This window comes from Scyliorhinus torazame, chromosome 9 (assembly GCF_047496885.1).
Source record: "Scyliorhinus torazame isolate Kashiwa2021f chromosome 9, sScyTor2.1, whole genome shotgun sequence".
Taxonomy (NCBI): Eukaryota; Metazoa; Chordata; class Chondrichthyes; order Carcharhiniformes; family Scyliorhinidae; genus Scyliorhinus; species Scyliorhinus torazame.
The window spans coordinates 244,116,594-244,141,993 of NC_092715.1; the positions used below are offsets into that span (position 1 = coordinate 244,116,594).

At 45.1% G+C, this 25,400-nt stretch overlaps 1 protein-coding gene across 2 annotated transcripts in view; it reads left to right on the forward strand.

Annotated features, from left to right (window-relative positions):
- The first annotated feature begins 1,330 nt into the window (after window positions 1-1,330).
- LOC140429778 (uncharacterized bromodomain-containing protein 10-like) overlaps window positions 1,331-25,400 on the forward strand; it is a 105,997-nt gene continuing 81,927 nt past the window's right edge. Inside the window, exons 1-2 of one of the 2 annotated variants that reach the window (XM_072517223.1) lie at window positions 1,331-2,380; window positions 20,605-20,805. In XM_072517223.1, coding sequence (XP_072373324.1) covers window positions 1,545-2,380; window positions 20,605-20,805 — 1,037 coding nt within the window. In that variant the 5' untranslated portion in view covers window positions 1,331-1,544. The remainder of the gene's footprint in view (window positions 2,381-20,604; window positions 20,806-25,400) is intronic. The other variant, XM_072517224.1, reaches the window with a different exon arrangement.

Genomic DNA, 25,400 nt, shown 5'->3' on the forward strand with positions numbered 1-25,400 from the left:
GGCACGCCGCAATGACGCCGTTTCGGAGGGGTCGGAGCATGCGAAAACAGGCGCCGCCCCCAATTCCATCGTAAAAGGGGATTCTCCGCCCGATCGCTGATTACGATATAGGCATTGGGAAACAGAATCTCGCCAAATATCTCTTTCCCCAACTCAAGTGTCATACTTTTGTTTTATGTCAAAGGCGCTGCCGAATCAGAAAATAGTTACTACAAGAGACCACTGGACCCATCGAGTCCATGTCAGCTCTCTGCAAGTGTAGTTCAGCTAGTCCCACTCCCTGGCAATTAGTTTCTTAAATCTTCAGGTGTAACCAACTCCCTTTTGAAAGCCACAATTGGGTGTTCCCCCCTCACCACACTCAGGCATTTTTATTCTACATCCTAACCGCTTTCTCGGTCAAAATAAAATGTTTTCTGATGTTACCTTTGGTTCTTTTGCCAATCGCCTTAAATGGATAATTAAAAAACGGAAAGAGCTGGGGCAACGACAACAAAAAGAAAGATAACGAGCAAGTGTGGCAGCCCGGTGGAGCAGATCTTCAATGACAGCTTCCCCAGACCTGAAAGGTTTCTTTCCAAAAGGCATCTCTAGAGATCAGCCCATGGCTATAAAATTTAAAGAGACGGAAAAGAAATTTGCTGGATAAAACTCAGTAGGTCTGTTGGGGGGGGGGGGGGGGGGGGGGGGGGAAGAGAGAGAGACACAAGTTAACTTTTTCGAGTGCACGCAACCCATCTGCAAAACTTTTAAAAAGTTGGTGGGAGATAATTCCTCAGATGCAGGGCAATCTGGAAGGTGCATAATCGGGATGCAGAACGTGGCAATTCAAATGGATAATATTTGTAATAAGTCCCCTGGACGAGTGGAACTCGAATTAATGCAACAAGCAGCATTTTTACCAGATCCTACTTCTTGCAATCAGCCTTCTATTTGCGTGCCTGTTGCCTGTTGCAATGAAGCTTGTAAAGCCCTGCGGACAGGTTGCAAAGCTCTCCCGGTGCTTCCAGTGCGCAGCCTCCCCCCGCGCGGCCGCCGCCTTTCCGCGCGAGCACCGTCTCGTCCAATGGGAGCGCGGCCTGGCTCTGGCCGGCAGCTGTCAATCAAACCGGGGGCGTCTCTCAGCCAATGGCGTGCGGCCTTCGGCTGGACAGCCTCCCCGTCAATCACGCGGCCTCAGCCAATGGCGTGCGGCTCTCGGCGGAACGGCCCCCCCCGTCCATCACGCAGCCTCAGCCAATGGTTTGCGGTCTGTCGCTGTCAATCAGGCGGCCGCCAGCCAATGGGAGTGGGCGGGACAGCTGAGCGGAGCCAGGCCCGCCGGAGGCCGCAGTGGTGAGGGAGAGAGCGAGCGACAAGCGAGCTCGGGGCGAGAGGCCGAGTCAGGAGACCAACCCCCCCCTCCCCTTCTCCTCCCACCCACCCCCATCGGGAGACTGCGGAGAGAGGGGCTGGGAGCGAGAGCCCGGTTCCGGGGCCTGAGTCAATCCACCCTCTTCCCCCCACCCCCCTCCCGGCTTCACTCCCCAAGGCCTGGGGCCGGGATGGAAGCGGCGGCGGCAGGTGAAGGTGATGGAGGCCCGGCCGCAGCCGCCCTCCGGCCACCGAACAATGAGCCCGCGGCCGACCGCGACGACACGGGGCCCGAGGACGAGGCGGGCAGGAGGAGGAGGCCGAGGCCTGCGGGAGAGGAGCGGAGCGGCCCCGGGGAAGAAGCGGCGGCGGACTCGAGTTCAGGGGAGTTACCGCGGGACGGAGGCCCGAGCGGCGACGACGACCAGCAGCAGCGGCGGCGAGCGCCCCGAGACAGGGGCTGCAGCAGCCAGCCGGGCCCCGAGGCCGGGGCTGGAGGAGAGGAGCCCAGGGCCGAGATGACGGGGCCCAGGACGCGCTCGGCCAGCGGCCGGCTGCCCAGAGCTAACGGACTGGCCAGGCAGCCGGACGGGCCGGGTGCAGCGGCCGCTCCCGGCGGCAGGTGTATGAAAGCGGCCGAGCCGCCGCCGCCGCCTCCCGAGCTCGCGGACCAGCAGCAGGACGGCGGCGAGAGCGACCGAGAGCAGGAGGCCGCCGATCCGAGCTACGAGGTGCAGCAGGGCCGGCGAATCCTGAGCGAGTTCCTGCTCGACAAGCACAAGAACCTGACGGCGCCGTTCGCCCGGCCCGAGGAGGAGGCGGCCGAGGGCGACCGGCCGCCCGTCTGGCTGCACAAGATGGAAGAGAAGTTCGAGCAGAACCAGTACGGCGGCATCACCGACTTCGTGGCCGACTTCAGGCTGATGCTGGAGAGCTGCTACCGGCTCCACGGCGTGGACCACTGGCTCTCCAGGCAGGCTCAGAAGCTGGAGATGATGCTGGAGCAGAAGTTGACGCTGTTGTCAAGGTGAGTGAGCTTTAAGGGAGGCGAGCACTCTGCCCCACGTTGGGCACTGACATGGCAGGGCTGGGGGCTGGATTTAACCAAGTGATGAGGACCAGCATCAGTTCACATGTCGACATGAAAAAGCCCCATCTAAAATCCATCCTCCTCCTTCGGATGGCCCGACTCCTCACTATTTCTACTCAAGACAGCGACCACATTGGTGCCAAGCTCTCTCCCACTTGATCTGACCCAGTCATGTCAGACTGGAAACTTTTTGTGTCTGTCACTCACACTCTTTTAAGTGCGTCTATCCCTCTCGCTCTCCCCACAGAGGCTGCCAGACCTGCTGATATTTTCCAGCCCTTTTTTTTGTTTCTGTTTTTGTTTCAGATCTCCAGCTTCTGCATGCATGCAGTATTTTGATCTATCTGACTTCTACACATGGGCTACCAGTGGGTGGGAGGTGGGGCGTGAAATAATCCCATGTGAATACATGAGAGCGGCAGACAAGCTTCCTTCCACCCAACTCTGTCCACTGCACTGATTTACTCGTATCCTGCCCATTTTCCCCTCCCCTGTGAGGATGTATGGAGCAAACGGGTCCAGGAAGGCAGCAAGAGAATCATGAAAACTGTCTGCCGGAATGGTTGTATTAATTAGTATGATCATGCTCTATCCACACTGATTTAATCATTTGGACATAATCACTGCAGCATTATTGAGAAACATCGGATCGCTGGACACGTTCACTGACAGAATCACTAAATGTTTAAGTGCAGAGAGATGGCCATTTGGCCGAGTCGGCCTGCTCTTGCTCGCTGAAACAGCACTCTACCTAATCTCACTCCCCTATCCCCATAATGTACACATTCTTTCTTTTCAGAAAGCAATCCAATTCCCTTTTGAATACCTTGGTCGAACCTGTCTCCACCATCCTTTCAGGAAGTTCATTCCAGACTCCATCCACCCTCGGGGTGAAAAAAAGTTTCCCTCACATCACTCCTATTCCTTTTGTGCACTATTTTGAATCTGTGTCCTCTAGTTCATGATGTATTCTTGATGGGGAGTCATTTTCTCACTATTTACCCTGTTCATACCCCTCCGATCTTGAATACTTCTATTAAGTATTTTCTCCAAGGGAAAACAGATCCAACCTCCAATCCATCCTCCTAGCTGCAGCTTTTTTATTCCTGGAATCATTTTTGTGAATCTCCTCTCCTCTGTACTTTCCAATGCCATCACGTCCTTCCTGGTGCCCAGAATTGGAGGCAGTGCTCCAAATGTAGTTTAATTGGTGTCTTGCACAAATTCAACATGTACTCTTGTAGTCGTGTCTCTATTAATAAAACTTAGGATGCCATATGCGCTGCTCTATCTACATGCCCAGCCACTGTCCATGACTTGTGTACATATAAACTGAGTTTCCTTTGATCCTGTTTTTTATTCCTTTATTTTATACTATCTCTATATTCTTCCTGCCAAAATGATTCACCTCATTTCTCTGCATTGAACTTCATCTGCCACTTGTCTACCCAATCCAACATATGAAATGTTGACTCTTTGATGTCTGATATATCATAATCATAGAATCCCAACAGTACAGAAAGAGGCCATTTGGCCAATCGAGACTACACCGACCCTTTGAAAGACCACCCTACCTAGTCCCAATCCCCTGCCCTGTAACTTCACCCTAAGGGGCAATTTAACACGTCCATTCCACCTAACCTGCATGTCTTTGGACTGTGGAAGGAAACCGGAGGCAGCCCACGCAGACTTGGGGAGAAAGTGCAAACTCTGCACAAACAGTCAGCCAAGGATGGAATTGAACCTGGGTCCCTGGTGCTGTGAGGCAGCAGTGCTAACCACTGCACCACCACGCTGCCCTAAAATAGTGACCTACTCGTTACTTTCTCTTCGGAATTGGAGTCAACAAATGGAAATAAAATAAATCTATATATTGGAATTGTTAGCCTGTGCAAGGAAAATCAGTTGCAGTTTCCAAACACTCATATGCAAACTGTTTTGGTACTACTCTGAAATCCGTCCTCGTGAAGTAAACCAGATTGATTCTAAAATCTTGGAAGTGGAGCTGTTCCTTGAAGTAGTACCGTTTGTGTGGTGGGAACGTCGAAGGCGGAAAAAATAACTTTATTTTGCCTCAAATGACCAACTGCACTTTGTGTAGTGACAGAATAGCCAGCTTGCACTCAGCAGAATGTCCCATTAAGATGATGTGTTGAGGTTGCTTGAGGGGAGGAATGTCGACCTGGGGACCAGTAGAATTCTGTTCTTTCTAAGTGCTATGGGGTGTTTTAGATTGACCTAAACGAGCAGATAGAGGTTCTGTTTTAAGAATGGATGCACTTTTTCCTTCTGTACTGCACAGAAATCAGTCTGTTTATATACCGATGTCTTGTAGTGTGAATTGAACCCATGGCTCTCTGACTCAACGTGAGTGCTACCAGCTGTGCCAAGTGACATATCTTTTGATTTGTGTTAATTTTGAAATGTATATCACCAATCCACAACATCAGCCTTCTCCAAAGGTTCTGTAAACATACAACTTTCAGAATAAAGGAGCATGTCTGATTCAGCAACTTCTGCATTAAAGACTGAAGAATTGAATGCATACTTAAGTGCAGTATTGCTTTGTCCTTGTAAACATCCTTTCACCTAGCATTTTAACACCCATTTAACTTGTATGTTCTGTACTGTTCCTGTGCTATAGTTCAGTTCATGAGTGCAACCTCTGGCTATTGGTGGAATCTGAAAATATTTATTGTTGAATCAATAGGTGTCTGCTCTTGAAGTAAGCTAAATGTTTTCGCCTCAAGGGCATATCTTCACCCACTCATTGTAGTGAATTTTAGACCGTTCTCTCAGGTGCTGAAGTGTTTTTCAGTAAGTTGCAGGAGCAACAACCACACTGAAGATACAATCACAACTAATTTTTTACATGTTTTTTCATGGGATGTGGGCTTTAATGCCCTTAGTGGTGGTGAACCACCTTCTTGAACTGCTGCAATCTACCTGGTATAGGTACATCCACAATTCTTTTAGGAATAGAGTGCTTGTTTTTTTGATCCGGCGAGCGGGAAAGCATTGTGATTAGAGTTCCATTAGAGTTCAAAATGGTGAATAACATGGGGGGTATGCAGGTGGTGCACTACAAAATATTTTATGGACGTCTCTTGATCCAAACTGCATTTTTGAGTCTGATTGGTTGAGATCCTGTTGCTTGACTTGAATGTATAACTTGAAAAATCAAGTTCGACTTGTGTTGCAGCATAGAACAGGTGTTCAGTTTCACCAAGATCTAGATAAATCTGTTTTCAGTTTGTTAGCCTTGTCCTACCTGTGCTATTTAGTGCTCCACAGCACTTGATGGTCTTTTTGGTTTGTCGTCTCTTACCCTTCCTCAGGGTACTTTCAAAATGTTGGCAAAGTATAAGAGATAACTGCTTTCTCTTGGCCATTCTCACCCTGGCATCAATTTTCACTCTGCATTTGGCTCGATAACTAGTTTCATTTGATAGATTTTATCTTGTCAAGTCCATTTCTTACAAACTTCATTTCTTATTGGCGTTGCATAGTTATTTTGCAATTTAACCTTTTGTGACTTATTTCATTTTGTTTAGCTTAAGCCAATTTTATTTTTATTCCAGTGCAACCCAAAATTTATTTATCTATTTTCTCTCGGTCCTAACATTTCTCTATTCTTCATTGGTTAGACTTAAAGCACTAACCTAGAATGTATTGCGACTCTCCAAATAATGAATTTTGGAGCACTTGATCTAACTCCATATTACGTCATGTATATGTACCATAGGTAATGAATATGTGCTGTGTCACATAGAGCAGAAAGGGGAGTAGTAGTAAAGCATGTAACTTAAAAAGGACTTTTGATTGCCAAAATTAACACCCTGCAACTATACATTCAAATGTTTTTGTAGCACCTATACCCCAGAACTGTCCCTTCAACACATTTCCAGCTTCTTGAATATGAAGTATTTTCTGTAAACTGTGCCTGTCTCCTTTTCAGTGTTCAGCCTGTGTCCCTTGAATCTGAAGTTTCTTGCAGCAATACCGACAAGTTGTAAAGTGTTCTAGGTCTGGACATACCTTCGCAGATTTACTTTTTATTGACACTGTGATACTAGTTTTAGTGAGCTATTTATCAATTGACTCATCACTTTAATGTTGAGCCCTGTAGTCTCCTATGGCCATTTAGTTCATGTTCCCACAGTGTTAGTTTTGCCGTTCCCATTGGATTGTCTCTTCCCAATTGTTTGAATCCTCCTTCCTCTGATTTGGTGTAATGTGTAAACTTAAATAACATCGCTTCTGTTCCTATGTGTCTTGTGACTGATTTTGCGAATAAGCCTTTGATTTTATCCACGCAGGATTCCTTTATCTTTGTTCAGTCAGTTTCCTCTGCCTATCAGTGGCTTTTTTTATCTCATCAATTTGAATGCAATCCCAGCCTGTGTTTGAGTTGATAATTTAGTTGGGGTAGTAATTGATATCCTAGAGATTGCTTCAGAAAAATACTAACCCAGATAAAGGCTAGTAGGTCTGACTGGGATACTTTCTGTGGCAAAATAACTTGTTGCCTAGACTAAGCATTAAAGAGTGGCCACTTGGGTAAGGTGCCTGAGGAGCCATACCTCTAAGGTTGGCACCATCAAGATAGCAAGCAAGAAATTGGAGGCTTGTGGGAAGGGGCAATATTATACTGGTATGTTCCTTTATGGAAAAAAAAGTCCACAAAATCTCTACCCCGCATTCATTAATGTATTTCAGTTGTTGTCCCATCTCTTAATTCTGGGGCATGAATACAAGTTCAGCATCCTTCCTGGGTCCATCTCCATAAGTGGTGAATATTTCAAGGATGCTCAAAATTTGGGAGGCAGTATATCTTAACAATACTTAACATGATTCATACACGTCCATTCCACTAAAGGTAAATGTATTTGATAATCAAGAGCAGCTGATTTTATCACCATCTTTACACCTCCCAGTTTTGGGGTGCAGATATTGTGTCCTGATTACTGCCAGACTAAGATCTGACTCGGCACAGCACAAAGATCCATTAGGAGGCTGGTACGAACATGGAATGTTATATATTCTGTGTAATATCTTTCTTGTGTGTAATGCTGAGGAGCGATATTTCTTGGCCACAATGATGGTATCAGTGAAAATCTCAAACTAAAACCTGCATATCTGTATCTGAGTATATGTTCAAAATTACAACACATGATAAATTGCGTTCATGTAGGTCATGATTTCGCTTCTCACCTTGTAACACTACAGATGTTAATATTTTGCACCGTCTCATTTTAGTTTTTTTATTGGTTGGCATTGTTTAGAACTGCTACCTTATGGGGCACTTCACCCAGGTCATTGGATTGGATTTGTTTATGGTCATGTGTACCGAGGTACAGTGAAAAGTATTTTTCTGCGAGCAACTCAACAGATCATTAAGTACATGGAAAGAAAAGGGAATAAAAGAAAATACATAATAGGGCAACACAAAGTATTCAATGTAATTACATAAGCACCGGCATCGGATGAAGCATACAGGGTGTATTAATGAGGTCAGTCCATAAGAGGGTTATTTAGGAGTCTGGTGACAGTGGGGAAGAAGCTGTTTTTGAGTCTGTTCGTGCGTGTTCTCGGACTTCTGTATCTCCTGCCCGATGGAAGAAGTTGGAAGAGTGAGTAAGCTGGGTGAGAGGGATCTTTGATTATGCTGCCCGCTTTCCCCAGGCAGCGGGAGGTGTAGATGGAGTCAATGGATGGGAGGCAGGTTTGTGTGATGGACTGGGCTGTGTTCACGACTCTCTGAAATTTCTTGCGGTCCTGGGCCGAGCAGTTGCCATACCAGGCTGTGATGCAGCCAGAAAGGATGCTTTCTATGGTGCATCTATAAAAGTTGGTAAGGGTTAATGTGGACATGCCGAAATTCCTTTGTTTCCTGAGGAAGTATTTTTGGAGATGTGCACCTCTAGGAATTTGAAACTGCTAACCATCTCCACCTTGGCCCCGTTGATGCTGACGGGTATGTACAGTACTTTGCTTCCTGAAGTCAATGACCAGCTCTTTAGTTTTACTGGCTTTGAGGGAGAGATTGTTGATGCTGCACCACTCCGGTTCTCTATCTCCCTCCTGTATTCGGACTCATCGTTATTCGAGATCTGGCCCACTATGGTCGTATCGTCAGCAAACTTGTAGATGGAGTTGGAACGAAATTATGCCACGCAGTGATGTATGTACAGGGAGTAGAGTAGGGGGCTAAGTACGCAGCCTTGCGGGGCCCCGGTAATGAGGACTATTATGGAGGAGGTGTTGTTCATTCTTACTGATTGTGATCTGTGGATCAGAAAGTCGAGGATCCAGTTGCAGAGTGGGGAGCCAAATCCTAGGTTTTGGAGCTTTGACATGAGCTTGGCTGGGATTATGGTGTTGAAGGCGGAGCTGTAGTCAATAAATAGGAGTCTGATGTAGGAGTCCTTGTTGTCGAGATGCTCTAGGGATGAGTTGTCGGGCCAGGGAAATGGCGTCTGCTGTGGATTGGTTGTGGCGGTATGCGAATTGCAGTGGATCAAGGCGTTCTGGGAGTATGGAGGTAATGCGCTTCACGACCAACCTCTCGAAGCACTGCATTAAAGCCATCGACTTCATGACTGTCCACGTGGAGTTTGCACATTTTCCCCCTGTATGCGTGTGTCTTGCCCTCCTCCCAACCCAAAGATGTGCAGGGTAGGTAGGCTGGCCACACTAAATGCTCCTTAATTGGATAAAAACAACAGTTTTCTTTTTCAGTTATAATCTGTTTCTTTTGCACACCGCCTTGTGTTTGGGCTATTTCTTCTGTACTGATATCACCCAATTGATATTGTTGAGTTTTCCTTGACTGTATAAACATAAAATTGGAACAGATTTGAAGAGGCAACTTCAGGTCATATCAGGAATCCAGCTTTACTTTGAATTTCAGCATTTTCAAATATTCGCAGCTTAATTATAGAATCGCGGAATGGTTGCAACGCGTTAGGCCATATGGCCCGCTGTGTCTGTGCTGGCTCTCTGCAAGGCTAGTCGCTCTCTGTAGCTCTGCAATTTCTTTCTGTTCAGTGCTTATCCTGTTCATTTTTGAAAGCCACAATTGCCCCAGCCCCTCTTTTTTTTTTTAATTCCCAGGCACTGCGTTCCACATCTGAACTCCACCCTGTGAAGAGGTTTTTCCTCTTGATATCTTTGGTTCTTTTGATAGTCATCTTAAATCAATGCCCCCTGATTCTTGACCCTTTTGTCAATGGGAGCAGTTTCCCTATCTACTCAGACCCCCGTCATGATTGAACACATCTCTATCAAATCTCCTCTCGACTTTGTCTTTTCCATGGAGAGCCCAGCTTCTCCAATCTACCCAATTAACCAAGTTCATCATCGCTAGAGGCATTCTAATATCTTTTATGTACCTTTTCTAATGCCATTGCACCTTTCCTAGAGTGTAGTGCCCAGAATTGGACCCACACTCTCACTTGAGGCAGAATGAAAATTTTGTTAAGGTTCACCATAACTTTTGTACAATCTACTTCCATTAAGACCAGGATGCTGTATGCCTTTTTAACTACTTTCTCAACCTGCCCTGTGACCTTCAGCAATTTGTCCACATACATACCCCATGTCACTCTGTTTCTGTGCTTTTCTAGAATTGTACCCTTTGTTTTGGATTGCCTTTCCCTATCAAAATATATTACTTCTCTGCATTAAACTTCATCTGTCATGTGCTGCCTGTTCTAGCAGCCTCTTTGGCTTTTGACATTAAATTTCCTCACACTTCTCAATTTTGAAATTGTGCACTGCACATCCAAGTCCAGGTCATGAATACATATTTTAAGATCGTCACGGTACACCACCTTCCAATCCAAAAACAATGTTCACCAGAAACTTTGTTTCCTGTCATTCGCCCAACTTTGTGACCATGCTGCACTTTCAGTGGCACTTTTATCAAACAGCTTTTGGAAGTCCATGTACACCACACCAGCCACATTACCCTCATCAACCCTCTGTTACCACATCGAAAACAATGAGAATTAGCTGAACAAAATTTTGTTAAATAATTTAATTAATGGAGCCATCAATCATTTTGCGACCAACAGCAGAAAGCCTGTATGTGTAATCAAAGATGCACAACATGTAGGGGCAGGTATAATGCAAGAACCTGCTTTCAATATTGGTTTTTAAGCTTCAGTTGCAAAGTATTGGATGAAGATGAAGTTTGTTCTGTTTGGTCAGTGCATAATCAATGTGTTTCTCAGTTGGGGAGGTGGCCTGCCAATGGCAGGATCTTCTAGTTCTGTCACTTTTAAAAATAAATTAATTTTTTTCCCCCAATTAAGGGGCAATTTAGCGTGGCTAATCCACCTACCCAGCACATCTTTGGGTTGTGGGGTTGAATCCCACACAGACACTGGGGGAATGTGCAAACTCCACACGGACAGTGACCCGGGCCAGAATTGAACCAGGTCCTTGGTGCCGTGAGGCGGCAGTGCTAACCATTGCATCACCATGCCGCCCAAGGTCTTGCCACTGTTAATAGGATTTCTTTTAGAAACCCTCGTCGCTGGTTCACCTTTGGCAGGAGTGGAAGGTCCCGCTGACAAATCAGCCGGAAAACTCCTCCGGAATGTCCAAATTCTGACTTTCTGATTGTCGTTTTCATTACATTCTGGCTACGCCTCCAAGCCATTATCCACTCCTCACTTGAAATATATTGCCTTCTTCACTGTCACTGGGCCAAAGTCCTGGAACTCTTCCAAGAGGGCAAAAGGAAATCTCCTAGTTTGCTCCCCCATTCCAAGTAAGTCCGTGCCAGAACTTTGAAGTGCTTTGTGATTTATCATTTTGGAGAGGCTACATCACTGCAAGTTCATCTGAAATGGGTTTAATGGTGTTTTAAAATTTGAGGCTGTGACAGTTTTGGTGTATTTTGGAAGAATTTGGTTACAATCATAGACTCGTATATAAAAGGAGACTGTTTGACCCAATGTGCCAGGTTGTCTTTCGAAAAAGATGTCCGATTCATCCTACATTCTTGGCCTTTCCTCATAGAACGTACAGTGCAGAAGGAGGCCATTCGTCCCATCGAGTCTGCTCCAACCCACTTAAGCCCTCACTTCCACCCTATCCCCGCAATCCAAGAACCACTCCTAACCTTTTTGGTCACAAAGGGCAATTTATCATGGCCAATCCCCTAACCTGCACGTCTTTGGACGGAAACCGGAGCACCCGGAGAAAACCACGCAGACACGGGGAGAACGTGCAGACTCCGCACAGACAGTGACCCAGCGGGGAATCGAACTTGGGACCCTGGTGCTGTGAAGCCACAGTGCTATCCACTTGTGCTACTGTCCTGCCCAAAATAGCCTTGCACATTTTCCTTTATCAAGGTTAGAGGAACAAAGAATTTGTCTAGTATACACAGGCGGCACGGTGGCACTGCTGCCTCACCACACTCGGGACCTGCGTTCAATTCCGGCCTTGGGTAACTGTCTGTGTGGAGTATGCACTTTCTTCCCGTGTCTGTGTGGGTTTCTTCCAGGTGCTTCAGATTCTTCCCACAGTCCAAAGATGTGCCGGTTAGGTGGATTGGCCATGGTAAATTGCCCCTTGTGTCCAAAGATGTGCAGGTTAGGTGGGGCTACAGTGATTGGGCGGGGGAGTGGGGACGCAGTGGCCTAGTGGTATTGTCGCTGGACTATTAGTAATCCCGAGGTAGGGTGCTCTTTCAGAGGGTCGGTGTACTGTAAGAATTCTATGATTCTATTCTATGGTTCTAGACATCCAATTTCCTTTTGAAAGTTGTTATGTTAGTGGAACTTGAGAAAGTATTTCACCTGTAGAGTCCTTCAGGGCACCCTGAGATTGTGAACGGCACCATATGAAATGCAAGTCTTTTTGAACCTTCTCTTCTATAAGGGGAGTACTTGCAGCCTCTGTCGTCTCTCCACGTAACTATAGTCCCTCATCCCTGGTATCTTTCTGTTAATACTTGTCTCCAAAGCCTTGGCATCCTTAATTAAATTTGGAACTTCGAAGCGGTTTACTTTTTGACTGCATTGGTACATCATATGCGATTCAAATCTCCATAGTAAGTTCGAATCTGTCTTTGTCTGAATCTGCATACGTCTCAATTTGTTAATGCAATAATTCTTGTGTTGATTTATCCATTTAAAATCAGATCAACCAACAAGATACTTGTACGTAAAGAGCCCTGAGGTTGATTGGACCGTTGAGGCTTGCCAGACTCCAGGCACTGCTTGTGGTCCATGAGGCGCAGTTAACAGTCTGCGGAACAATATCACTGGTGAAATCCCAGTGCTGTAATTGGCTGTCTCAGTAACCTAAACACCCATTTTATTCAATACTTGTAATTTACCTTCCCAAGCCTATTACTCTTCCTTAATGCTAATGCTCTGGGTTTCTCCAGTTCGAAGCAGAGTTATGTATTTACTTGAGGTGAAAAGGTTGCTGCATAATATTGACAACCGACAAATGCAAGGTAAAATGAGTTTGGCCAGCCTCAACCCAATTCCTAATTGGCACAAATCCACAGCACACAACTGCGTGTATCTTGATGATAACTGTTGCTCAGGCCACGCAATATGAAACCAGTGCATTGCTGTTCTGAGGTGGATTTGAGTCTCGTCACTAGGCAGTGTAAAAGGAGCTCTGTTAGCTTTTCTGTGCTATACTTGACCTGGTAATTTATATTATGGTGACGATGGTTATGTGTTCCATTCTTTGCCATTTGTAGTAGTAACATTTAGTCAGCACAAAGGAGTCACAAGAATATTGGCAGAATACCTTTTAGTTTACTTATAGAAGTTTTTCAGCCTCCTATTTAAATTGTATAGTACTTGGCATTATATTAAATCAGTAGGATTGGATTGGAAATACCTTTCATCCTCGCACCCCAATGTTGTGTCAAGGTTATTTGCTGCCTAGTTCTATCTTTGAATTCTGTATATGCATGGTTTTAAGTGGCTTGTCTGAGTGCAGATGTGGGAATTTTCGCATCAGTATGACGTCGCGTGGGTGAGAGTATGGGAACTACTACTGGAAAATTGCACCCAAAGCTATGCAGGAGTTTGATTTAATTTGATCTGGGAAGTAACAGTGAATGTTTCTGGGCACTTGCTACAATTTACAGATTTTGAATTTGAAACTTTTTACAAAGTTACTGTTGTTAAGTGTCCCAGACACACCAATTCCAGAATCTCTGCAGTTGTCTTTGTCAGCTGTCATATTTCGTTGATTTTTTTGCCACATAGAAACATCGATAATAGGAGCAAGAGGAGGCCATTCAGCCCTTGGAGTCTGCCCCGCTATTCATTAATGGTCATGACTGATCATCCAACTTGGTAACTTGTTTCCGCTTTCTCTCTCGTTTCTCCCCCCCCCCCCCCCCATATTCTTTGATCTCTTTAATCGCAAGAGTTATATCTAACTCCTTCGTGAAAACATATGTTTTGGCCTCAACTGCTTTCAGTGGTAGTGAATTCCACAGGCTCTCAACTGTCTGGGTGAAGAGATTTCTCCTCAACGCAGTCCTAAATGGTTTATCTCATATCCTTAGACTGTGTCCCCTGGTTCTGCACTCCCCTGCCATCAGGGGGCAGTGTGGTAGCACAAGTGGATATCACTGTGGCTTCACAGCGCCAGGGTCCCAGGTTCGATTCCCTGCTGGGTCACTGTCTGTGCGGAGTCTGCACATTCTCCCCGTGTCTGCGTGGGTTTCTTCCGGATGCTCCGGCTTCCTCCCACAGTCCAAAGACGTGCAGGTTAGGTGAATTGGCCATGATAAATTGCCCTTAGTGACCAAAAAGGTTAGATGGGGTTATTGGGTTATGGGAATAGGCTGGAGGTGAGGGCTTAAGTGGGTCGGTGCAGACTCAATGGGCCGACTGGCCTCCTTCTGCACTATGTTCTATGTACTCTATGTAGGTACATTCTGCATCTACGCTTTCTTAGTCCTAGACGTTTATATGTGTCTGAGACTTCCCCCTCATTATTCTAAACTCCAATGAATATAACCAATTCAATCTCAGAGAGTAGTAAGGGCGTGGATTGCCCTGCCTGCAACAGTAGTGGACTCGCCAACACTAAGGGCATTCAAATGGTCATTGGATAGACATATGGACGCTAAGGGAATAGTGTAGATGGGCGTTCGAGTGGTTTCACAGGTCGGCGCAATATCGAGGGCCGAAGGGCCTGTACTGCGCTGTAATGTTCTATGTATGTCAGTCCTGCCATTCTAGTAAACATTTGCTGCATTCCCTGTATAGCAAAAACACCTTTCCTCAGTCCAAAGATGTGCAGGTTAGGTGGGTTGATCATGATCAATGCACAAGCTTATGGGGATAGTGGGGGAATAGGCCTAGGTAGAGAAATGAAACTAAAATCGCTTATTGTCACAAGTAGGCTTCAAATGAAGTTACTGTGAAAAACCCCTAGTCGCCACATTCCGGCGCCTGTTTGGGGAGGCTGGTATGGGAATTGAATTGGTCTGCTTTCAAAGCCAGCGATTTAGCCCTGTGCTAAACCAGCCCCTTCTCTTTCGGAGGGTTGATGCACACTCGATGGACCGAATGGCAACCTCCTGCACTGTAGGGGATTCTATAAGGTGACCAAAAGTGCACGGAATATTTCAGGTGTGGTCTCACCAAGGCCTTGTATAATTGCAGCAAGAGATCCCTGTTCCTGTACTCTAATCCTCTCGCCATGCAGGCCAATACACATTGTCTGCATCTGCATGCTTTCAGCAACTGGTGTGTAACGGCACCCAAGTCTTGTTGCACATTTCCCTTTCAATCTATAGCCATTCAGATAATCTGCCTTTCTGTCTTTACTATCAATGTGGATAGCCTCGTTTATCCACGTTATTCTGCAACTGTCATACATTTGCCTATTTCACTTGTCCAAATCACCTGTTCTCTGTTGGTTCCTCAATGTATTGGTCCAGAAAATCATCCTGTATACATTCCAGGAATTCCCCTATTGTTACTCATTTGATTTGCCCAATCTCTATGCCGAATCTCCCCCTTATTGTCAGCAAAACTAAGGAGCTGGTCATCGGCTTCAGGAAGTGAAGTGTCGTCCACGTCCCTGTTTGTATCAATGGTGCCAAGGTGGAGATGTTGGACAGCTTCAAATTCCTAGGTGTAAACATTAACAATCTGTCCTGGTCCACCCACTCAATGCTATGACCAAGAAAAGCACAACAGCGCCTATACTTCCACAGGAAATTTGGCATGTCCGCGACTCTTAGCAAGTTCTATAGATGTACCATAAAAAGCATCCTATCTGGCTGCATCACAGCTTGGTAAGGCAACTGCTTGGCCCAAGACTGTAAGAAACTACAGAGTTGTGAATACAGCCCAGTCCATCACGTCAGCCTGCCTCCCATCCATTGACTCTGTCTACATCTGCTGCCTTAGGAAAGCAGGCAGCATAACACCCGGGTTATTCTCTCTTCCAACTTCTTCCATCAGGCAGAAGATACAAAAGTTTGAGAACGAGCACTAACAGATTCAAAAACTGCTTCCCTGTGTTACTATGCATACAAACATATATAGAAAATAGAAGCAGGAAGATGCCATTTGGCCCTTTGAGCCTGCTCTGCCATTCATTATCATCATGGCTGATCAAGTTCAATACCCTGATCCCACCTCTTTCCACCCCCCACCCCCATATCTCGATCCCTTTAGCCCCAAGAGCTATATCTAATTTCTTCTTGAAATTGCACAATGTTTTGGCCTCAACTACTTACTGTGGTAGCGAATTCTACAGATTCACCACTGTGTGAAGAAATTTCTCCTCACCTCAGTCCTAAAAGGTTTACCCCTTATCCTGAAACTATGACTCCTAGTTCTGGATTCCCCCACCATCGGGTACATTCTTTCTGAATCTACCCTGTCTAATCCTGTTAGAGAAGTTTGTAAGTTTCTATGAGATCCCACCTCACTCTTCTAAGCTCCAATGAATAACTGATTTAGTCTCTTCACATGTGACAGTCCCACCATCCCAGGAATCAGTCTGGTAAACCTTTGCTGCACTCCTTCCATAGCAAGAACATCCTTCCTCAGATAAGGACACCAAAACTGCACAGAATACTCAAGGTGTGGCCTCGCCAACACCCTATATGATTGCACAGAAACATCCCTATTCCAATCCTCCAATCCTCCCGCTGTAAAGGCCAACATACCATTTGCCTTCATTACTGCCTGCTCTACCTGCACGCTTACTTTCAGCAACTGATGCACAAGGACACTGAGGTCTCGTTGATTATCCACCTCTCTCAATTTGCACCCATTCAAATAATCTGCCTTGCTATTTTCACGACCGAAGCAGATATCCTCACATTTAACCACATTATACTGCATCTGCCATGCATGTGCCCACTCAGCCTGCCCAAATCCTGCTGAAGTATCTCTGCATCCTCTTCACAGTTCACCCTCCCACCCAACTGTTTCATCTACAAATTTGGAGATAATACATTTAATTCCCTCGTCCAAATCATCATCTCTACAGTTGTAGCACTATATACCGTATACTTCACCTGCCTATGTTTATATATTTTCATTATGTATTGTTATGTATCTATTGAATGTTCTAATTTTCATGTATGGAGCAATATGTATAGACTGTACGCAGAACAATACTTTTCACTGTACCTTGGTACACGTGGCAAATCTAATTACAGACATTCCTTTATCGCATGCGTCTCTAATTTCCTATTTAATGCCATCCCTAACATCCCTACTAGTTTGGGGATCTATATACAACCCGCACTAATGTTTTTTGTCCCTTGCTGTTTCTCAGCTCTACCTATACAGTTTCCACATCATCGGAGCTAATATCTTGCCCACTATTGCGTTATTTACTACAATTCAACCCCACCAATTTTTCTTTTTTGTCTATCCTTCCTAAATACTGAATACCATTAATGATCAGTTCCTATCTCCGGTAACTCTGCAGCCATGTCTCCGTAATCCTGACTATATCATACCAGTTTGCATTTGTTTGCACGGTTAATTCTTCCACTTTATTGTGAATGCTTTGCGAATTAAGGCACAGAACCTTGAGGTTTTTCTTTTTACCATTCCTTGTTCTTTTCCTATTATTTTTCACTGCGGCCACATTTTATTTTGGCCCTTGATTTCTTTGTCTATAGGTTTTCTTATTCCCCTTTCTGTCTTTTGTACTTGTCTGAGTTTCCCTCTCCTCTGACTCCTTGTAGAGGTTTCCAGTCCCCTGCCATTTTATTTTAAACCTTCCCCAACCACTCTAGCAAATAGTCCCCATAGGACATCAGTCCCGGTTCTGCCCAGGAGTAACCCAGTTTGTACTGGGTCTCAATGTGCCAAGAACCTGAAACCTTTTTACTTTGTACCACCTCTTCAGCGACATATCTGGTGTATCTGCTATTTTTGCTCTGACCAGCACGTGGCACTGGTAGTACTCCTGAGATTACTTATATTCTACTTTTAGGATCTCATTCCTTTTTTGTAACCAATGTGTACCACCAGCAACTGGCTGTGCACCCTCCCCCAGAATGTACTTTAGCTGTGCTGAGACATACTTGGCCCTAGTGCCAGAGGGGCAACATACCAGCCTGGAGTCTCATTTGCAGCCACAGAAAGACCTATCTATTCCCCTTACAATTGCATTCCCACACTTTTTAACTCCTTCCCAGCCAATCATGATGCAACTACCACACTTCACTTTTGAATCTTAACGTCACCTCAGGAATTCCAAACTCCAAGCTGGACCTAAGCGCTCAGTCTCGCTCTTTCTTGTGCTCTTTTGTCTTCCTGGCTCCGCTCTCCATCTTACTCTTTCTCGTGCTCTTTTATCCACTGGGCTCCACTTCCTGTTGCTTCATGCCTAACATGACTCAAGAATTCTAATCAAATTTGAAGCAGCGTTTACCACTGCCACAGCAAAGGCAACTCTTGCTCCGATTTGATCTCTGGTGCCCTGCGAGTTGTGGTCCAATGTGAAGCTCAGGATGTTTCAGGCTGGAGGAAGTAGTGGACAAGAAAGCAGATGGAACATCTCTGTAGTACATTTGTAATATCAGCTATCATCTGCTCTGATTTAAAATGGGTATGAGAGTTTTGAACAGAAGTCGCCAAAAAGTTATTCAAATGAATTGCCTGGATACATGGACGTGTTGTTGACAAATAATTTGTTTAAATAGGCTCCATTATCCCTTTGATGTGCAATCAATAAATATTCAGTGGTTTTAAATTCCTCTTGGTTCATATGCTGCCATATTTTCCAAAAGGTATTTATATAATATTTACCAATTCTTTTAGAGTGAAACTAGAGGCGACAAGCAACCATGTACCCCTTGTTTTCTCACCATGATGTTTAGAATTTTCTTGGGAGCTTTTTCTTTAAATAACATTTTCTATTATCTTTCAAACTCTTACAGCGCCTGAAAAGTATGAAATCTTGAAGTATGTAACTCAAAAGAATAGTTTTATTTGTCCATAATTATTTCTAACTGACTTGAATGTTCAATTGCTATGTATTGTAAGCATTGTTACTCCACAGTAATCCTGTAGAAATATATTTTCAATATGCAGGGTGAATTTATTGTCCAGATGTAATGAAAATCCACATAAAGAGCATTGCTATCAGCCTTAGTACTTGAAACCCAGTTTCATGCTAATCCTTGGAACCGTGGTATCTTGTTACATACACCTCCCAAAATATTCTGAGCAATAACTCCTGGTAGCGCGGTTGTAACAATCTAGAAAGATCTTTATAAAATGTGAAATAAAAATAATAAATTCTATTCATTGTTCATGAGTTTTGCTGCGTTATTCTGTTGTGTTAACATACAGTACTAATAAGTCTGATCTGCTTGGTTCTAGTTAATTGTGAAGTTGGATTGTTTTGAGGGCTGTTCAACTCTTCTCTCTTTCCCCCCCCCCCCCCCCCCCCCCCATTGGCTAAAGTCAATCCTGGAAGCTGCATATCAAAGGACTGAAATGCAAACATCAAATTCAATACACTCTGTACTGAAGGTCGAATTTATTACAAGTTAAGAAGTGCGAGTATTCCAATTACTTTCAACGTTGAGCATCTAGAACTGCTCTGTTATAATGTGTGGCAGTGACTCTTGGCTTCAGTCAAATTGTTAACAGTATGAATCGTGTCAGGAATAGCAATAAATAAAATGCAGTGAAGAAAAAAAAGTGTTTCCTCTGTCAACATTGACCGGTGGTGGATTATTAATCTTTGCGTTGTGCAGCTGCTTCTGCCAGAGTCTTCAAAGCCTTCCATTTTTTTGGGGGGGAAGTCCGCAGATACACATGGAGGTTCAGCAGATAAAAGCTTGGAAGATATCCTGTTTTATTGTTTCTTCTTTCCTTATTGATTCACAGCCTCTTAATCTGTGCTTTACTGGCTGGGCACCAGTCTGTGTGGCCCCATTCCAGAATTGGACAGACTGAGGCTGATGAAATTTTTGAGGCTGACTCTTTCCTTGGAAGCTTACAATTTGTCAGGCTTAGTTGCCTGGCAAAGGAGTTGTTCGTGCCATGCCCAACTCGTATTCCTGTAAGGAGCTCTTCATACTGGAGGGGAGGGTTGTATTTTTAAATACAGGCCAACTGAATTGGGAGGTGGGGGATTTAAAAATAATTTCTTTCTATCCTTTACTTTATTGCATTAATTGCGCAGTATTCTTTATATTCCTACTTTTTGTACCGTTGTAATAATGCATTCTCTATTAAAATATATATTATCTTCCTTTTACCAAGCATGACCTGCAGCTTCCTTTGAACAAAGGCACAATAGATTAACGATGTATGCAAAAAATCTATCTTCAAAGTTATGTACTTTTCACCAACCTCTAGGTTTCTGCATGTGTTGTCACAGGATGTGTATACCTTTGTGTGTTGTTAGTGCAACTCAGTAAAGTTTTAAGTAGCTACAGATTTACTGCTGAAAGTAATCATGTGGGAACAACTTATGATGGTGAACTGAGTGGCAGATAAAGTTTAAAAGGTTTTGGCACAAGCAATTTCCATACCCCAATCCACATATCGATACGAAATGTGTTAAATAAGCCTAATGGGAATACTTTATCCATTAATTCAACTCCTCGAATCAACTTTTGTTACCATTTTTATGTCATTGATTATAGTTTCTTTTGTGCATGCAAGGCCACTAAGAGAGAAGACGACCATTGCAGTAACATCAAAAGGCCGTTATGGTTTAGAAGAGGAGCGAGGAGCAGTGTGCACTTCCACTCGTCGACGTTCCATGCCCCGCAGTTTAGGAGGCATGTCGACAGGCGTTACTGAGTCCATAATGATTCAGGCTTTGCGACAAGAAGAACAGCAACGGGCAAGGGAAGAAAAGAGGTGAGATGTTCAACAAAATGTTTTAAATTTAAGCCTATGCTGGCATTATCTGCCCCAAACTTATCTCCTTGCTTTTTCCTATCATTTTATATTTCTTTTCAAATACTTTCGAGTTCACTTTTAAACTGAAGCCTCCAGCTCATTAACCAATTGCATGTACTCACTGTAAATGATACCTCCGCGCTTAATTTTTCTAATAGCTATATCCGAGTTATGCGCTTTTTGTTTTGTCTGCAGCCAGAAAACATTTATCTCTATTTATCTTCTTGCCTTTCTTAATTTGGATAACTAGATCAATCCCCTTTAATACTCCCTGTTACACATTGGGCGGAGATTTCCAGTGGCGGTATGTAGAGAGTAGAAGCACATGAGGTGGTTCCCACCAGGGTACCTTTTCACCCAGTTTCTGGGGGTACTGTTGCTTAAAATCCACCTGATCAATGGTGTAAGGTGCCCAGAAGGACCAGGACAAAGACGGCTGAAGAAAGAAATTTGTCGACTGACTCTGAGGCTTCTCGGGGCTCTTCGGTGGAGAAAATGGTGGAGGATGCTGCTGTGGCCCCGTCCATTCCACTAGCCGCCGAGATACTTACCAGAAGCTTGCCGGCTGAATCCGAGGAGCAAAGGCAGTCATATAGAGATGGCCCTGGCTCCCACTTGGATGGTGTTGGAGAAAACCAATAAGTTGGTAGGAGTCCATGGTGCTGGAATAAAGGGAGTGGTGCCGGCTCTCTCAAGGCTTCGCAATCAGACTGCCTCTCTGGAAGCTGATATGTTCAATATGGCCAGGCTGAATAAAGCACAGAAGGCCAAAGTGGACGATCTAGAGAATCATTCTACGAGGCAAAATATCAGAATCGTAGGGTTGCCAGAGGGAACTTCTCTAAGATGTTTGGGAAGCTGGTGGGGGAGGGTGGATTCACGTCCCCTCCTGAGTTGGATAGAGCACACCGGACGCTTGGGTGGAAGCCCTGTCCCAACGAACCTCCATAAGCTGTTATTGTAAAGTTCCATAGCTTTCAGGAATCAGAGCAGATCTTGAGATACGCTAAGGTGTTGGGTGAGTCAAATATTTCACTCGGGTGGGGCAGCACGGTGGCACAGTGGTTAGCACCGCTGCCTCACGGCGCTGAGAACCCAGGTTCAATCCTGGTCCCGGGTCTCTGTGTGGTTTGGACATTCTCCTTGTGTCTGCGTGGGTCTCACCCCCACAACTCAAAAAGATAGGCTAATAGTCACGACTCTTAAGTGGGAAGGCCACGCCATCAGTATGTATCAAGATGTTGGTGCAAAACTAGCAAGGAAGCGGGCGGCATTTAACAAGGCTAAGGCCGCTTGAATAAGAGTGGAGTTTGATTTGGCACGGTGTGTGTGGCTCATAATGACTTTGCGTTGAAAGACTATATTTTTGCTGCGCTGGAGGATGTAGAGGCTTTTGTAAAATAAAACATGGGCTGAGTGCGAGTTGATCTCGATTTATGTGAGGCATTTGGATGTTGGGGATGGGTATGTGGTTGTGGGGAGTTATTGGGGTTCATGTAGATGTTCGTATTTCTTTGTTCTTGGGTGGGATGATAGTTTTTTAAAGGTTGGATTATAATTGTTACGGGAAATATATAGCTCCCTGTTGGAGAACGTTGTACAGGGTTTTGATCTACTTCTGATTTTTGGATCCGTAGGCGGGAGCCGCCCTGCTAGCCGAAGTGCTAGCTAACTGGAGCGGAGCGATGGGGGTAGCTGAAGCTCACTATCTTAGTTTAGATTTGGATAATGAGCTTAGTGTTTTTGTTTGTTTGGGGTTAGGGTCAAGTATCATTTAGGGCTTTTTGTTTGCCTCACTTATGTATATGTAGGTTAAGGTGTGGTTTTGTTAGGGGGCGGGGATTTGGGGGGGAGGGGCGTGAGGGGTAGGACAGATTTTTCTGTGTTTTTGTCATGCTGGTGGGTTTGGAAGCCATCTTAGGTAGGCCTGGTGCCTGTACACGAAGCAGTAGTTGGATGACCACTCTTGGTTGACTCTGGTTCGGGGAGGGAGAAGCCCTAATTTGGTTGACCGCCTGGAATGTAAGGGGGGTGAACGGCCCAGTGAAAAGTCGAGGGTATTTGCACACCTGGAAAGTGCTGATCTGTTTCTGCAAGAGACTCGTCTGTGGATGAGACTAGGTTGCGGAAGGGTTGGGTGAGTCAAGTATTTCATTCGGGTGGGGCAGTACGGCACAGTGGTTAGCACCGCTGCCTCACGGCACTGAGAACCCGGGTTCCATCCCGGCCCCGGGTCTCTGTGTGGTTTGGACATTCTCCTCGTGTCTGCGTGGGTCTCACCCCCACAACTCAAAATGATGTACACTGTAGGTGAATTGGCCAAGATAAATTACCCCTTAATTGAGTACTCTAAATTTATAAAACAAAATATTTCACTCTGGCTTCGACAGTAGGATCCGCGGGATGGCAATTTTGATCAATAAAAAGGTTAAATTTTCGGCCACGAAGATCGTGCCGGATCCTAATGGTATGTATGTGATTGTTGGTGGATCCTTGGTGGACATCTCAGTGGTCCTGGTCAATGTTTATGCGCCAAATTGGGATTATACCGATTTTATTAACTCTCAGCTAATTTTGGGGAGGGTGACTTAGATTAGAGAATAGATCGATTGAGGCCCAAATCGTTGGTTCCATCAGGTGTGGGGGCGGCGTTGTTGGCCTTTATGGAACAGATGGGATGGGCAGATCCGTGGCGTTTTTGCACCCGAGAGAAAATCATTTTTTTTCTTCTCCCTTGTCCATCAGGTTCATTCTTATATTGACTTTTCCGTGGTGGAGAGATCTCCTCCTCTGGGTGATGAGAGCAAGATATTCGATGATTGTGATTTTGGATGATGCTCCACATTTTGTGCATTTGACCCTAGAGTCAGGCCCCTCCCAAAGCCCACCATGGAGATTGGATACGGCGCGATTGGAGGACAAAAGATTTTGCCATTGGGGAATATATTAAATTTAGTAAACGTGAGTCTATCTCACCTTCTATATGTGCACAGTAAGAAGTCTTACAACAGGTTAAAGTCCAACAGGTTGTTTCGAATCACCAGCTCTCAGTGGGTAGCTCCTTCATCAGGTAAGTCACTCACCTGAGGAAGGAGTTGTGCTTAGAAAGCTAGTGATTCAAAACAAACCTGTTGGACTTATTACTGTGCCCATTGCAGTCCAACGCTGGCATCTCCACATCATGGCTTCTATGTGTGGGCAGCACTTAAGGTGGTCATCAGGGGGAAGGTAATTTCCTACAAAGCACACTTTGAAAGGACTGCGAGGGTGGAACAGTGGAGGCTGGTGGATTCCATCCTTAAGGTGGACCATCAGTACTTGCTCATCCCTACCCCAGAGTTGCTAGCGAGTAGGAAAAAGCTGCAGTTGCAATTTGAATTCTTATCAGTGGGTAAGGTGGTAAGCCAGCTGCGACGGTCAAAGGGGACATTTTACGAATACTGAGAGAAGGCCAGCTGCCTTTTAACTCCTAAGCTTAGGCGACAGGCTGCTTCCTGGGAGGTTGTGCAGATAAGGGACTCGGGTGAGGGTTTAGCTTCTGCCCTGCCTAAAGTCAACGCGGTCTTTGAAGCATTCTATCAGGATCTCTATAGGTCGGAGCACCTGGAGCAAAGTTTGGCCATGGAGGAGTTTTGGGTTATCCTCCCCATTGGCGGGGAGGGAAAGGTGAGAGGAGTTAGAATTCCCGTTCGGCCCTGAGGAAATTATGAAATTCATTGGGATAATGCAGACGGGCAAAGCTCATGGCTCTGATGGATTTCCCATTGGGTTTTGCAGGATGTTTGCGGGTCAGTTGATCCTGTTGATATTGGGTATGTTCAATGACTCCTTGTCCTGGGACCCTTGCGCTTGTGCAGGCCTCTGTTTCCCTGATCCTGAAGAAGGACAAGGACCCCACGGAATCTGGGTCATTTCGACCCATTTTACTTTTGAATGCAGATGCAAAATTGCTCGGAAAGGTATTGGAGTTCTGCCTCCCAGAGGTGTTCGCGGAGGACCAGAGAGGCTTTGTTATGGGTCTGTAATTGGCGGGCAATAGACGTCGGCTATTAACTATTCTCCTTTCCTCTCTCCTGTGCCTGAACTGGAGGTGATTGTATCTATGGACGCCGCGAAAGCGTTTGTAGGGTGGATATTTCTTCGAGATTCTTGGGAGGTTTGGTTTTGGGCAAATGTTCATAACCTGGCTTCAATTTTTATACTGCCTGTTTTTGCACTAATACCTTAAGCTTGGATTCTATTCCGTTAAATAAGGGTACAAGGCTTGGATATCCTTTGCCACTGCTTCTATTTGCTTCAGCAGTTGAACCGTTGGTCATGGAAGATTTTTGAGTAAGTTGAAGGGGATAAATCGGGGATAAAGGGAACATAGATGGCCTTGTACGCAGATGATCATCTTTACATTACAGACCCAATCTCCACTGGATGAGATAATGAAGCTACTTGGGTATTTTGGCACCTTTTCTGGGTATAAGTTGAATTTGGACAAGAGTGAATACTTAAGCAGCCAAGGAGAAGTGCCTATCTGGAGATGTTTCCTTTTCCCCTTGCCA